Below are 14,816 nucleotides of genomic sequence, written 5' to 3'. Positions count from 1 at the left end.
TATTTATGTATGTATGTATGTATGTCATATTCATGTAGTGTATATTGGAGGTGGTGATGCTTTCAGAGCTGTATGAAATGAAATTTCATTTTAATGTATGCCGATTAGTATACATTCAAAGTGACAGTAAAGTTATTATTCTATTCTACATGGAGATGATGGAGGTTGTAATAAAACTTTTCCAGAAAACACTATGCTGGGTTTGATTGCCCTAAATGTTTGACTCTTTTGCTGATTTGGCAAGATCAAGCAAACAGCAGTATTTGGGATCGGGCAGAAAAGGAGGGGATCATCAAAGGTAAGCTTTTGTAGGGAGGAATGGGCCATCTCTACAGAACATCTTTTCACACAGGAAGAATGCAAAACAAGCATGGAATAATCAAATGAAGATCATTAATTAAGGCACTTGGCCTCTGTCAACCAACAAGGAATGTCACATTCAAACTTTAGCAAGCAACATTGCTGGAAGAGGATGCTGAGCCAGAGAGCAAGGAAACATGTTGAAAGCATTTATAAACAACCTCATTAATTATAGAGGAGCAGGGAGATGGCCTTGAGGAAGAGATTCAACAGCATTTATATAAGCATAGATATAGCTCAGATAGAGGAAAGGGGGAAGAAAAAAAACTCAAAGATTGGCTCACCTTGATTCGCTTTAGTGTAAATAGAAGGAGAAAGAATCTCTATCAAGCTTACAAAATTCTGTTATACTTTATAACAACAGAGTTACAGTAATTTATGAAACATTTGTTTCCTGGACGGATGACATTAAATCTGTGGTCTGAACAGTATTTGCCTAACATACCATAGGTAGGCATTTGCATAATATACTAAGCTTGATGTATTCTGCAAACACAATCCATTTGGTAAGCTTATAGTTCACACTGTACAGATAGTCCTCAACTTACAACAGCTCATTCAGTGACCGTTCAGTTACAAAATACTGAAAAAAGTGACGTATGAGTGTTTTTCACACTTACGACTGTTGCAGCATCCCCATGGTCATATGATCCAAAGTCGGACACTTGGCAACTGGTTCATATTTATGACAGTCGCAATGTCCCAGGATGATGTGATCCCATTTTGTGACCTTCCAACAAGCAAAGTCAGTGGGTTAATAACCCAGTCACTTAGCAACTGGGTTCTTAACTTAACAACTACAATCAACTACAATGGTTCACTTAAGAATCATTGGCAAGAAAGTTGTCAAATGAGGCAAAACACACTTAAAAAATGTCTCACTTAGCAACATAAATTTTGAGCTCAATTATGGTTGTAAATCAAAGACGTGTACTCTGAGAACCTCCAAAATTAGTTACTTCAGTAAACCAGGTTAAGGGTGTTGTATGAATGCTGCCATTGACTGCCAGCCACAGCCCAGGTTTTCAAACACAGATTTCTTCCAACTGCCCCTGACAGTACAAAGAAAGGTTAAAAGTACTTACAATTCTATGCTTTGACCAAGGACAACAAAGTCCAAATACTCACTTGGCCTTAAAACTGGCTTAATGTAATTGGGCTATAGTCCCTTGCAGCACATGTGCTATCCCGCTGGCTTTGAGGGATTATAAAAAGGATGCAATTTCTGCAGATTAAGAAAACCTTAAGGCCAAGATTGAGAGAGGTCAAGTCTCACAGTGTCATCCAAGATCATGGTAGCAAGAACTACCACGTTTCAGTAAGAAATTTGAAATGCTATTTTGGGATAAACAAAAAATCAATCAGAATGGAGCTGGAAGGGACATGGAGGTCTTCTAGTCCAACCTCCTGCTAAATCAGGAGACCCTATAACAGGGGTAGGCAACCTTGGCTCTTTTATGACTCGTGGACTTCAACTCCCAGAATTCCTGAGTCATAAAAGAGCCAAGGTTGCCTACCCCTGCCCTATACCATTCCAGACAAGTGGCTGTCCAGTCTCTTCTTAAAAACCTCCAGTGATGAAGCAACAACAATCGAATGTCTTTCAAGATATATTTCCCATTATCCTTAAAATAATACTGTCAGATTAAGAGACCCTGACTGGCCTAAAGAACCTCAGTGAGCTTCATGAGTAAGTGGAGACTGAAACCTCACCTTTCCGCCTCTAGTCCAACACTCGCCAATCACTATAATATGAAAAAAGAAGCCAAATTATAACAATTGGGCATGTTTATCCAGTTTACATAATATTGTTGAGAAGTGTAGCAGGCTATCCTCAAAACAATGTATTGATTACTGGACAGACATGTTTCTCCAGAATAAATCATGCCAGACTAATCTGTTTTTAATTTTTTTATTAATTTCCTTAGTAGAGTGTGGGAATGCCATTAACATATTATATTCTTGACCTAAGAAAGTATCTCATGACATTCTGATTAGTAAGTAAAGTATGATCATTAGATGGATTTATTATTAGATTAACAAATATATAAGTATGCTTAAAAAGTACATTTCAGTCCTGAGTAAATAACTATCAAGTAAATAAATGAATAAATGCTTTTCATCAATTATTCTTCATCAATACAGTTAGCAAGTGGGTTGCTACAGTGTTCCATGCCGGTCATCACTTAAATAAAGAAGTGAAGATAATATTTATAAAATAGAAAAATGATATACCCCTGATTGTTAGTTCTTTAAAAGCCAGAAATAAAAAAAGTCAAAATTATCTTTACTACTTTGAGAAAAGGGCTGAAAATTTAACAGAAAGAAATGCAAAGTTATTAACATAGGAAACAGAAATTAAATATGCACTATTAAGTGAGAGGTATCTGTTCTGGCAATCATATCTATGTACGATACCATACAATTGTCATTTAAAATCCAATTTTAGATCATATCAATAGGAATCTACTTTCAAATGATAGGAAATAATGGTTTCACTATATTTTCATTGGTCAGATCCCCATGCATTGGAACATGTAGATGGTAATGAAGGAGGATCAGAAGACCAGAAACAAAATTTATGAAGAGAGATTAAAGAGAAATATTTTACTTAGAAAGAAGAGAGACTGAGAGTAAGCAGAAAAGTTATTGAGCATATCCTTATTCAGAGAACAGAATACCGGTCATAAATACAGGAATTGAGATTCCAGCCAAATATTTAGAAAAAGAGCTGTTCAACAGTACATTCAGTTGCCTAAAATAAAGTCCCTTTCCCTGTTTCAACTAGAGCTGGACAACCAACTCCAGGGGATACTGTACTTTAATTTGGATTTCTGCACTAGGCAAAAGGCAGGTAGGACCTGAGGTACAAAATGGTTCTTTCTGAACCTATTAATCTATGAGAATTATAATATCAAAATACCACAAGAAATGATGGGGCAGTTTATTTCCTACCGTATGACACAGTATAATGTTGTATGGGAAAGACCTTGGGACATGGAGCGAAGAGATGCTGCCTAGGACAAGAGTTAGATAAGAGACAGCATAGCCCGCAGCTGGACAGTGGGCAGGACAAGAAGCCCAGAAGGGACCCTCCCTCATTTCTTGGGCTATATAGGAGATGGCAGAAGAACTGTACTTTCAGACTTGCAAGATACTGTTAATGTAGCTTTATAGTAAAATAAAATTAGCTTATCGGATAGTATTTTCTTCATGGTTTACTTGGTAAGGTTGACAAAGGGTCACTTCAGCTCATAGTTAATATTAGCCACGGTTCCTGAAGATGATGACAGATGTAGACTGCCCAAGGAGATAATGTGTTAATCTAACTGGAATAAAAGAATAGAAGTGTGTATAGCTTTAAAGTCTTTTCCTTCCTTCCTTCCTTCCTTCCTTCCTCCCTTCCTCCCTCCCTTCCTCTGACATTGGCATATCTTGAAAAGCAAAGCAGGGTTGGACCTGAATAGTACTTGGAAAGGAGAAAAAGTCACAAAACGTAGGCCCAGATGGGAAGTCCAAAAGGCATTTTGGACAAAGGCAATCATAAATCACTGATTGGACCATATTTTATATTTGGACTGTTGAGTGCCCCAAATCTTCCAATTTCAGCCTCTGTGGTATAGCATTTGGAGTGGCACCTGGGAAGACCCAGGTTCAGTTCCATTCTCAGCCATGGAAGCTCACCAGGTGACTTTTGGCCAGACACTCTCTTTCTGGTCCTCATCATCTATATCCCTGAAACTTAAATTCCATTTGCTTGCCTCTATAGTGATCCTCATTCCTATTTATGCCAGGGAGATCTGGAAGGCGTTGGCAAGTATTAACAAAAGACTTGATGTCTTCCAACAAAGATGCCTTCTCCGAATCCTAAAGATTTGCTATTTTGACCATGTCACTAATGAAGAAATGCTCCAAAAGTGTTTCTCCTGCAAATGACATAACACTGTTCATATACTCCGTGGGGAGAATAATCGAATTCCCATCTGGGCCTACGTTTTGTGACTTTTTCTCCTTTCCAAGTACTATTCAGGTCCATCCCTGCTTAGCTTTTCAAGATAGGCCAATGTCAGAGGGAGGGAGGGAGGGAGGGAGGGAGGGAGGGAGGGAGGGAGGGAGGGAGGAAGGAAGGAAGGAAGGAAGGAAGGAAGGAAGGAAGGAAGGAAGGAAGGAAGGAAGGAAGGAAGGAAAAGACTATAAAGCCATACAAACTTATACTCTTTTATTCCATAATAACACATTATGTCCTTGGGCATCTACAAGGCAATAAAATGGACTTATCCCCACCCCGATGCCAAGTGACCAACAGGACACCCTCAAAATATGTGGCAAACAACGTTCATAGACTTAAAGATTTTAAACATCACGTGGGAAGATGCTGAAGTACTCGCCCCAAGCTGAAAATATTGGAGATCCTTTGCTGACTGATATGCTACACAGCATGGGAGGATTTAATGCTAATGTTAATAACTCTCTTTCTCAACCTAACCTACCTTAAAGGCTTGTTGTTTTTGTGGGGGAAGTTAGGAGAAGGAAATACTATGTATGCCATATTGCTCCCGAACAATAAAGAGGATATGAAACTAATAAAGCAATCCACCTAAACAACAAATAAATATCTAATGTCCCAAAAACATTACATTTCATATCCACAGAGGTTGAAAAAAACAAAAGAGATTTTATCTCTTACTTCAACGCACAACTTCACTCTTGAATCTTCGGTTTTCCTCAACGTAAGGCTCTCTACTGTTATAGGGGCTGAAATCTCACTGGGCTAAAACGTTTGGCAGATATAATCTCAATATCTATGGAGACCACCAAGTTACAGAAAATTATTTATTGACATTTATTCACTGGTACATTTAAAAAGCAAATTGGTGTAATAGTGAAGGCATCAGGCTAGAAACCAGGAGACAGTGAGTTCTAGTCCCACCTTGGGCATGAAGCCAGCTGGGTGACCTTGGGCCAGTCATTTTCTCTCTCAACCCTTGGAAGGAGGCCATGGCAAACCACTTCTGAAAAACAATTTCTGCCAATAAAACTTCAGGAACTAGTCTAGGCAGTTTCTGAGAATTTGACATGATTGAATGGAAGAAAAAAACATGAAATATTTACAGTCTAATCACTAAGCATAGGATCTCAAAAGTTAAACACCAGGTTAGATTTTCCAATTGGTGGTCAGGGCCCACACATACAGGCTCCAAGATCTTAAGTAGAGTCAATGGCAAAGCCAGATTCACTTAATAACCATGTTACTAACGTAACAACTGACTCGCTTAACAATTGTGGCAAGAAAGATTGCAAAATGGGGCAAAACTCACTTTAACAACAGCAACATAAATGTTGGGTTCAGCTGTGGTCATAAGTCAAGGATTACCTGTAAACCAGGGGTGTCAAACTCAATTTCATTGAGGGCTACATCAGCATTACAGTTGCCCTCAGGGGGCCGGGTGGGTATGGCCAGGGTGGGCGCGGCCTACTGGATGGGCACAGCTGGAGTGCGTATGGCCTACTGGGTGGGCATGGCCAGCTCTACATCATTGGCATCAAGGGTGCCTATGGGGGCCTGGGCAGGAGTGGGACAGATCTGGGGGTCTCTGGCAGAAGGAGGGTCTCTGGGCCAGGGCCAAGGCAGTGGGGGCCGTTCCCTCACTGTTTCCAGGATGGCTTCGCGGGCCACATGAAACCACTTTGCGGGCCGGATCTGGCCCCCGGGCCTTGTGTTTCACATGTCTGCTGTAAACAATCAGAAGGGAAGGCTTTGGTGAAGGAGTCCTAATATAATTATGTTACAGTGATTTTTTTTAAAGGCAGCACATACACACACACACAGAGGAATATGCCAGTCCTGTCTTTCCTTCAGAACACTAGTAAAGATAATTCAACAAGCTTCCCCTTTTACCTGCTTTTGAAGAAACCATTTTGATCACAATTTGATTATTTTAAGATGTTTTAATTACTGTCTCTGTGTCAGATTGCTGCTGGCTTTTTTTCCTGAAAGTTCTATAATACAACTATACTCTTTTAATTTTTATCTGATTTGGGGCTGAATTTCATATTAGTCACGTTTTATTTCATTTGGAATGTAAGATGTACAGGAAAATTTCCAAGGCGGAGCAGAATTAAAATGATAGAGAAACAAATAATATTGACTTTGTGTTTGAGGTAAATTCTTCCAAAAGAAAACAAATAAAATACTTCTTCTCCTCCTCCAACAAATAAACTTGCTGGCCAAGACTTCCTTATTTCTTGATTTAGTTTCATTTGGTTTCTCTCCACCTCTGATTTTAATATATGTTGTTTTGGTTTACCCTTTGCTCAGTCATAATTCTTTGAGTTTGTACATTGTTTTAGTGGTTCTCCATTGACTTGACCCACAATAAAGTTTAACTGGAAGGGCAGGGTATCAACTCTTTTCAAAATATAAAATAAAACAAAAGTCACAACCTGTACAGTAGTCACCCTGGGCAAAAGGCAACTGAAGATTTAGTGTTTCATCTGCCTTCTTGGATCACTTAATTAACAGCCAGCTGTTTTCCACTGACTGAAACCCAATACGGGGTTCTTTCTGGCAAAAGATATTTCATCTTCATGAACAAGATGTAATTCTCCTAGGTAGTATTATCAAAAGACTTCAGCCACGGCTCCAGAGCACAGCATTTGACATGTGCAATTTAATGACAGCCACTGTTTAAGACAAGGCACATTCAGTGCTTCCTTACCCTCTGAGATTTAGTTTCCATAAGCCAGAGAGACCATGAGGCCTCCTATCAGTTTGCGCTAATCAAATTTTATCAAGCCAGAGACAGTTGCAGCCTGTTTAATGGAGTATTATTACCATTCTAGGGGGCTGCAAAAATCCCTTTGTTATCACTATTACTTCAGCATTTGTTTGCTTCAGCTTACCCCCACTTTGCTGCTACCCAGATGTCTTGCAACTTGCAGAATTCCTAACCATCACTGGCTGGGACTCTGGGAAATCTTATTCCAAATACTGGAGGGGTGATTTACATTTTAATTGTGATTGGACTAATGGTCTTAGCCAATTACAAGTGTTACCTGAGCAAAATATGGTCAGATGGAATGTTCCTATCCCTATACTCTATATTCCATATTCCATTCCCGACTTCCATACAATTTCCCAATTCTTCCACTTGTGCTAGTTGATTTTCACTATGTGTTTTTACCTGCTAAGTATAAGAATTGGATTCTTGGATTTACTATTGCACTCTTGGATATAAGAATCCACACCTTTGGATTATGACTGTAGTATTATTATCCTTCTCGTCTTCTCTATTTTCTTTGGGGCAGCCCCTCAAATATTGGAATACTGCTATCATGTCACCCAGTCCTTCTTTTCTCTAGATTAAAAAGGTAAAGGTAAAGGTTCCCCCGCACATGCGTGCTAGTCGTTTCCGACTCTAGGGGCCGGTGCTCATCTCAGTTTCAAAGCCGAAGAGCCAGCGCTTGTCCGAGGATGTCTCCGTGGTCATGTGGCCGGCATGACTAGACACCAAAAGCGCACGGAACACTGTTACCTTCCCACCGCAGTGGTCCCTATTTTTCTACTTGCATTTTTACGTGCTTTCGAACTGCTAGGTTGGCAGAAGCTGGAACAAGTAACAGGCGCTCACTCTGTTACGCGGCACTTGGGATTTGACCCGCCAAACTGCCGACCTTCTGATCGACAAGTTCAGCGTCCTAACCCACTGAGCCACCGCGTCCCTTACTTCTCTAGATTAGCCACACCCAATTCCTTCAACTGTTCTTCACATGTTTTTACCCTCCAGGCCCTTAATCATCTTACTCTTCTCTGCACTCTTCCCATTGTCTCAACATCTTTTTTATATTGTGGTGACCAAAACTGGACGCAGTATTCCAGATGTAGTCTTACTAAGGATTTATAAGGTGCAATAATACTTCACGTGATCTTGACTCTATCCCTCCATTTATTTATTTATTTATTTATTTATTTATTTATTTATTTATTTAATCAAAAAAGGATTTCGATTAGGATCAGGCTTGGGGGTTATGGAAAAAATATTCCTGAAAAATTTCTCCAAGATAAATCCTATAAGGGAGGGAAAGACTGATAATGTTGCCGAATGGTCCACTTTGAACCTGTTGCCCCTTCAATCACATGACCAAAGTGGAATATATACAGCTTATCCACCCATCTCTCTGTTCACATAAAAAAGAACAGCAAATATACAGGTAGTTTTCAACATACAGCCACAACTGGACCAGCAATTTCCATTGCTAAGCAAGACAGTTGTAAAATGAGTCACAACCAATTTTTTGACCTTTTTTGCTATGGTTGTTATCCGGCTTCAACCATTGTCTTTCTCTGTCGGCTGGGATGGTCACAAATGACAATCATGCGATCTCGACACGTTGCATCTGGACAAGCACCCAAATTTTGTTCACATAACCATAAGGATGCTATGACAGTCATACGTGCGAGGACGGTTGTCACTTTTTTTAGTACCATGGTAAGTTTGAGTGGTTACTACACAAATGGACATAAGTCAAGAACTACCTGTATCATTCTGATTAATTAGATTGCCTTTCCAAATCAGATTCACGGGCTACGTCAGATTCATGTGGATTACCATAATTGGACCCGCATCAGAGGTGGATCCTAAACTTCTACTTTGAGAAAATTAGCGATATTCACTTATTTAATTTCTAGAGAATCTCTGGAGAAAGCACTGAAAGAACAGCTTTAATCTGGGATAGAAATGACTTGTTTGGCTGAGGACTGTATTTAACCTCTGAGTAATTTATGAGGTGCTACCCCAAAAAATAAGGAGCCAGGAATTTTTTTTTAAGAGAGGGTGTCAGAAATATTACATATGATTTAACAAGTTATTACTAATTAAACTTAATACTACTGCTGATGCTTGGAAGGTCTGTAGAAACCAACCCAAGCCTTTCAGAAACTATATGCAGCCCCAGATTGCAGACCACTGGTCTATAACAGTACACTGTTTATGAAAATGTGAGCAAGAGAAAAGCAAAGCATTTGTAAAATGCAAAACAGAGATACTAATTTACAGAGGGACCAGAAAAGGGTAACAATAAGAAGAGATTCTTGGACCTTGATCTGTCTGTTCAAAATTGGCTGCATTTTGCCCTCTGCACATGTTGAGATGCCAATGTATAGCTTTATTGGGTACACAAATTAACACCTTGTGGCCAGGCAGATGATAGAAATTTCAGATAATGGCAACAAATTACTCAGAGGGCCTTTGGTTAATGGACATACACAGATATAGATAGATGACTGGCAAAGCCTCTGTTATTAGCGAAATTAGGGAAAATGGCAGCACAAAAATTGTACAACTTTTGGAAAAGTTTTTTCTATATCAACTGTCCCAAATCCTCAGCTGCTTCTTTCACAGTATGCTGCTCCACTACAATAGAGCTGCCCCAAAATATTGCTTATTGCCCTAAACAATCAAATACAACCTCAATGATCCCACCGGCCTCCTGGACATTGGTGACAAGCAGAGAAATCCACCATAGTAAATCAACTTCTTAATCTCTTATGGCCCTAAATGTCAAGTTTCCACAACTGACACACTCCCCTGAGCAATTAAACTATCTCTTAGCATTCCATGACGTTGGGAAAGTTCAGCCAATCAGGTAACCTGTATTTGTTCCATTGATTTATATAACAGAATGCCACTGATTACTACTGTAGCAAACTTTAAGGAAATAGCTTTACCCCATGGACCAATTAAAAAAGTAATACACTGCCTCAGTCATCTCAGCTGTAAAATGGACACAGATCGGTCTCCCAGGTGACTTTGCTATTGAATGTGTAGTTGCATTACATAATCTACTAGCTCAAAATTATAGAGAATATTAATACTTTCACAATGCTGATTTCTCAAGGCTATCTTGACTCAAGCCTTTATTCTTACCAATATTCAATGTTTTTTCCAATGAATCCATAAGTTACTCTACAAATTTCCTCAATTTCAAACATAAAATGCTGCCATAGTCAACACTGAATTATATGTGCAAACAATCTGTTTGCGCATATAATTCAATGTAGCCTATAGCAATAACACTTAGACTTATATAACGCTTCATAGTGCTTTACAGCCCTTTCTAAGCGGTTTACAGAGACAGCATATTGCCACCAACAATCCGGGTCCTCATTTTACCGACCTTGGAAGGATGGAAGGCTGAGTCAACCTTGAGCCAGTGAGGATCGAACCCCAGGCAGTTGGCAAAGTTAGCCTGCAATAGTGTATTCTAACCACTGTGCCACCACGGCTCTTTACTTGGCTTCCTCCTGTAAATTAATCAAATAGCCTCTTTCATGACTACTTATCTTTTAAAAATAGAATACAACCCATCTGAAAATTGTAACTATGGAGGCTCTCATAAATAATGAGATGCAGGGGTTTCAGTAAATAACGCACCAATGGACCCATTTTACAGAAGACTCATCCTGAGAGTATCTCACTTATGATTGCAAAATAATGTACAATAATTAATTCTCGGTGTATTTTATTATCTGATAGGAAAAGAAACAATCTCCTGTGAAACATACAGAAAAGCAGGTCCTTTGAGCTTGCTGTTCAAAATTTGTTTGGACCTACCAACTTCCTGATAATTGAGTCAATTAACTTGGTAGGTTAGAAGCTTATTAAATTTCCATTCACAGGGCAAGCTGAACGGAGAATGCGCCAGGACATGCAACAACACATTACAGCAAAGAAGGCCCAACAGAAATCCTTTCCATTCACCACCTTCCCTGTCAAAATTTCATTTTTCAGCAGGGATTCAGACTATGCCAAGGTGGTGTTTCCCATCCCCACTGCAGAGTGCCCCTTCCTACCCTACAAGTAATTGCCTTGCAGAAGGGCAAAGCATACTGGTTAGATCTCTCTCTGGTCTGGTTAGTGGTTTTGCTGGTAAGAAAAAAAAGAGGGAGTGTCTTACCAGTTAAACACTTGTTTCTATTTTTAAATAAGACTATGTGTGCTGCCTTGGTTCCTCTCCCTCCTTCCCTTTCTATCCTCCACACACACACACACTCCTTTCTCCTGCAGCCTTTGCTTGCTCATGGATTAATCTGTTCAGAGTGTTTTGTTTTGTTACTAGTTTATTTAGCTACAGCCATGGATAACACAATGATGGAAATTGTGAGTATTGGTTCATTTGCACCATAGACTATTGGTGGCTGTATCTGTCTTATGTTTCTGGTTTTGATGCATATACAAAAATAGCAGCGATTAGCATCTGTTAGAAAATAATCACATCCACCATATTAAAGTACTGTTTAGGAAGCAGTTTTCTTACAGAGTTCCGATTCCATTGATAACAGCACTTCATACTGAGTGTGTATTGAAGGCTAAATGCTAAAAAAGAAAAAAAAACTTTCTTCATCCAATGCACAGACACACAAACAAATCAACTAGCTTTCTTTTATGTTGTATCCAGTATAGAAACAAAGCTGGACTCTCAAAACTCTACAAGATAGAGCCTCTGAGCATGTACAGATCTATTTCCCAGCCACAGATCTAACCACAAACAGGCCTTACAAGATTATCATTTTCTAGATGTTATCAAGATGTTATCATCTTGACACCTGGTTTTAGAACATTTTAACATACATTTCAATCACCTGGCAATTCAGATTAGAATAGAAACACCAAGTGCATGAAAGAAGCATCCGTCTTTCTTTTAGACGTCAGGCACAATTTGAAGTATAGCCTGGCATGTTAAAATAGAACATCCTTAATTATAAGCAAACGTAACAGGGCATCAACATGGATAAAAATGGTATTCAACCCACGCATTTATTATTTGTTTAGGAAATGTCAGTGCTGCTTGGAAATTGATGCTTCCTGAAGTTCAAACAAGAAAAAGAAAATACATTCACCCTAAAGAAAAAAGAAAAAAAAATCAATGGGTGAAGCTTCACAAGAGAACCAGCCATATTCAGACTGAGGGGGAGGCAAAAGGCAACCAGGTGTGCTGAAGTGGGAGAACCAAAAAGTGGTTTAAAAGCATCGCAGAGAATGGAAGAGAAAGAGGGAATTTCAGTTATCAACTCACTTGCTTTTTCACTTTGACCTCATTCCCCAACCGCAGCAGAAAAGAGGGGAGGGTGTTCCCTTTCCCACACACCCCTCAGCATCTACTGCAACCCAGGATTTGTGCAACTCAGCCAGGAAAGCCCTCCTCCCCTACTTCTGCTTCCCCTCTCCCCGTAAACACACACACACACACACACAGAGCAAGAAAATATCGCCGGAGAAAATGACAAGTCAGAGACACCGGTATATCGAGAGAGAAATCTCCTCTGGGCATCGAAGGGGAGGAAGATGACCAGCTTCGATCTCGGGTCACCTCCCGGAAAGCAGATTCCGCCGTCCCCGGCCTCTCCCCACCCCGTAACTTCTTTCATTGAAAATAATCCCATTTCTGCCTCCCTCCCCAAAGGCTGGCCGAGCGGCCGCACCATCAAGGAAAACCGGAGAAATCAAGGGGAGGAAAGGCAAAAGAGCCGTCGTCGATCCCTCTAATACTACTACTACTACTAATAAATAATAATAATAATAATAATAATAATAATAATAATAATAATAATAATAATAATAATAATAATAATAATAATAATAATAATATTTTGTGCCTATAATGATGATGAGGATGATGAGGATGATGAGGATGATGATGATGCAGATTATTTGGGAGATTAGGGATGGGGAAAGCGGGGCTGGAGGATTGAAAAGTTTTTCTTACCGCAGGGATCAGCCTCTCCCCGGCTCCTCCCGCCCGGATTGCAGGGTTGAATTAATCTGTAAAGACGAGGAGGAAGGAGGAAGGAAGGAAGGAGAGCGAGCGAGAGAGAGAGGAGGAGGAGGAGGAAGAAGAAGAGGAGAATGGGAGATTGGCGAGGGGGGGTGCAATTCTCACCCGGGCTGCCTCCGGGAGGGAAGGATGGATGTAGAAGGGAGGGGGTCCTGGGCCAGGCAGAGGCCCCCCATGCAGCCAGCCCCTGCTCCCGGGGGCTGCAGACAAGGCGAAGGGGAGGGGGCCTCTTTGTTCTGTAATCCCAGTAAGATTGCAAGCCATTCGCCCCGGCTCTAATCCCAGCCCAGCTCAAGAGCCGCCTCCATTGGCTGTCATTTACATACAGGATTAAGAGGCAGGCAGGCGGGCAGGCAGGCTGGCGAGGGAAAAAGCCGAGGAGAGGGGAGAGATCGCAGGAGCCGCCGCCGCCCGCCCGCCCGCCCGCCCGAGGTTTCGCGGCTCGCGGGCTTCCCTCGGGCACTCTTCTCCAAAGCCGGAGCGAACCAAGGGTCAAAAGCGGGAAGATCTGACTTAGCGATGGGAGCGAAGTTGCAGGATTATTGCTTGGGATAACTGTGTCCAGGTAGTCCTTGACTTACGACCCTAAATGAGACCCACCTTTCTTCTGAGACGTCGGTTAAGGGAATTTTGCCCCATTTTGCGACCTCTCTCGCCGCCTTGCTTAATTGAATCGCAGCAGTTGCTAAGTTAGTAACAGGGTTGTAAAATGAATCTGCCTTGCCCATCGACACGGCTTTGTCAGAAGGTTGCAAAAGCCGATCGCATGATCTTGGGACACTGCAGTTGTCATACATGTGAGTCAGTTGCCAAGCATCTGAACTTTGATCCTACGACCATCGGGATGCCGCAATAGTCATAAATGTGAAAAATGGTCATGAGTCACTTTTTAAAGTGCCATTGTAACTTTGAACGGTCACTAAATAAACTGTTGTAAATCGAGGACTTCCTGTATTTCTCACCTTAATCTACAAATGCCCATGGGTCGGCTAAGGGGAGGGCAACGCAAAGGGCAGTGAGTGGGTGGGTGGGAAATGGCTTTGCAGACCAAAGAGTCAAGATTTCACCCTTCTCAGCATCTCCAGGTGGTTGTTTTTTAAATTGATTTCTGGATTATTTTTCCAATCCACCAAATAACTGAAATGTATTCCTTTCCTTAAAAGTTTCTGGAGGAGGAAAAAAAAGACGGATCATAAAAGAAATATGTCTGCAGAGCTGTTGATGGTAAAGCCACTGAGAGTCCTTAGGGCTCCCAAGACCACAAGTCTGACTCAGAATGTGAATATGTCTCCCACGGCTGATGAAAAAGGTGACCCAGTTTTGGTTGCCACCATATAAAAAAAGATGTTGAGACTCTAGAAAGAGTGCAAAAAAGAGCCACAAAGATGATCAGGGGACTGGAGGCTAAAACAGTGGGTTAGGACGCTGAGCTTGTCAATCAGATGGTCGGCAGTTTGGCAGGTCGAATCCCAAGTGCCGTGTAACAGAGTGAGCACCTGTTACTCGTCCCAGCTTCTGCCAACCTAGCAGTTCGAAAGCATGTAAAAATGCAAGTAGAAAAATAGGGACCACTACGGTGGGAAGGTAACAGTGTTCTGTGCGCCTTTGGCGTCTAGTCATGC

The 14,816-nt window shown here is 40.9% G+C and overlaps 1 protein-coding gene across 3 annotated transcripts in view; it reads right to left on the bottom strand.

The window, feature by feature from the left end:
* The window catches only part of GTF2IRD1 (GTF2I repeat domain containing 1), a 156,168-nt gene extending 142,037 nt beyond the window's left edge, over positions 1 to 14,131 (bottom strand). For 2 of the 3 annotated variants that reach the window (XM_083349393.1, XM_083349394.1), the window contains exon 1: positions 13,300 to 14,131. In XM_083349393.1, coding sequence (XP_083205519.1) covers positions 13,300 to 13,458 — 159 coding nt within the window. In that variant the 5' untranslated portion in view covers positions 13,459 to 14,131. Of the gene's footprint in view, positions 1 to 13,125; positions 13,280 to 13,299 lie in introns of those variants that run through there. The other variant, XM_083349395.1, reaches the window with a different exon arrangement.
* Between the last annotated feature and the right edge of the window lie 685 nt (positions 14,132 to 14,816).

Source organism: Vipera ursinii (assembly GCF_947247035.1).
Source record: "Vipera ursinii genome assembly, chromosome: 1".
Lineage (NCBI taxonomy): Eukaryota > Metazoa > Chordata > Lepidosauria > Squamata > Viperidae > Vipera > Vipera ursinii.
The sequence above is the reverse complement of the archived record's forward strand: the minus strand, read 5'-3'. Positions and strand labels throughout refer to the sequence as shown.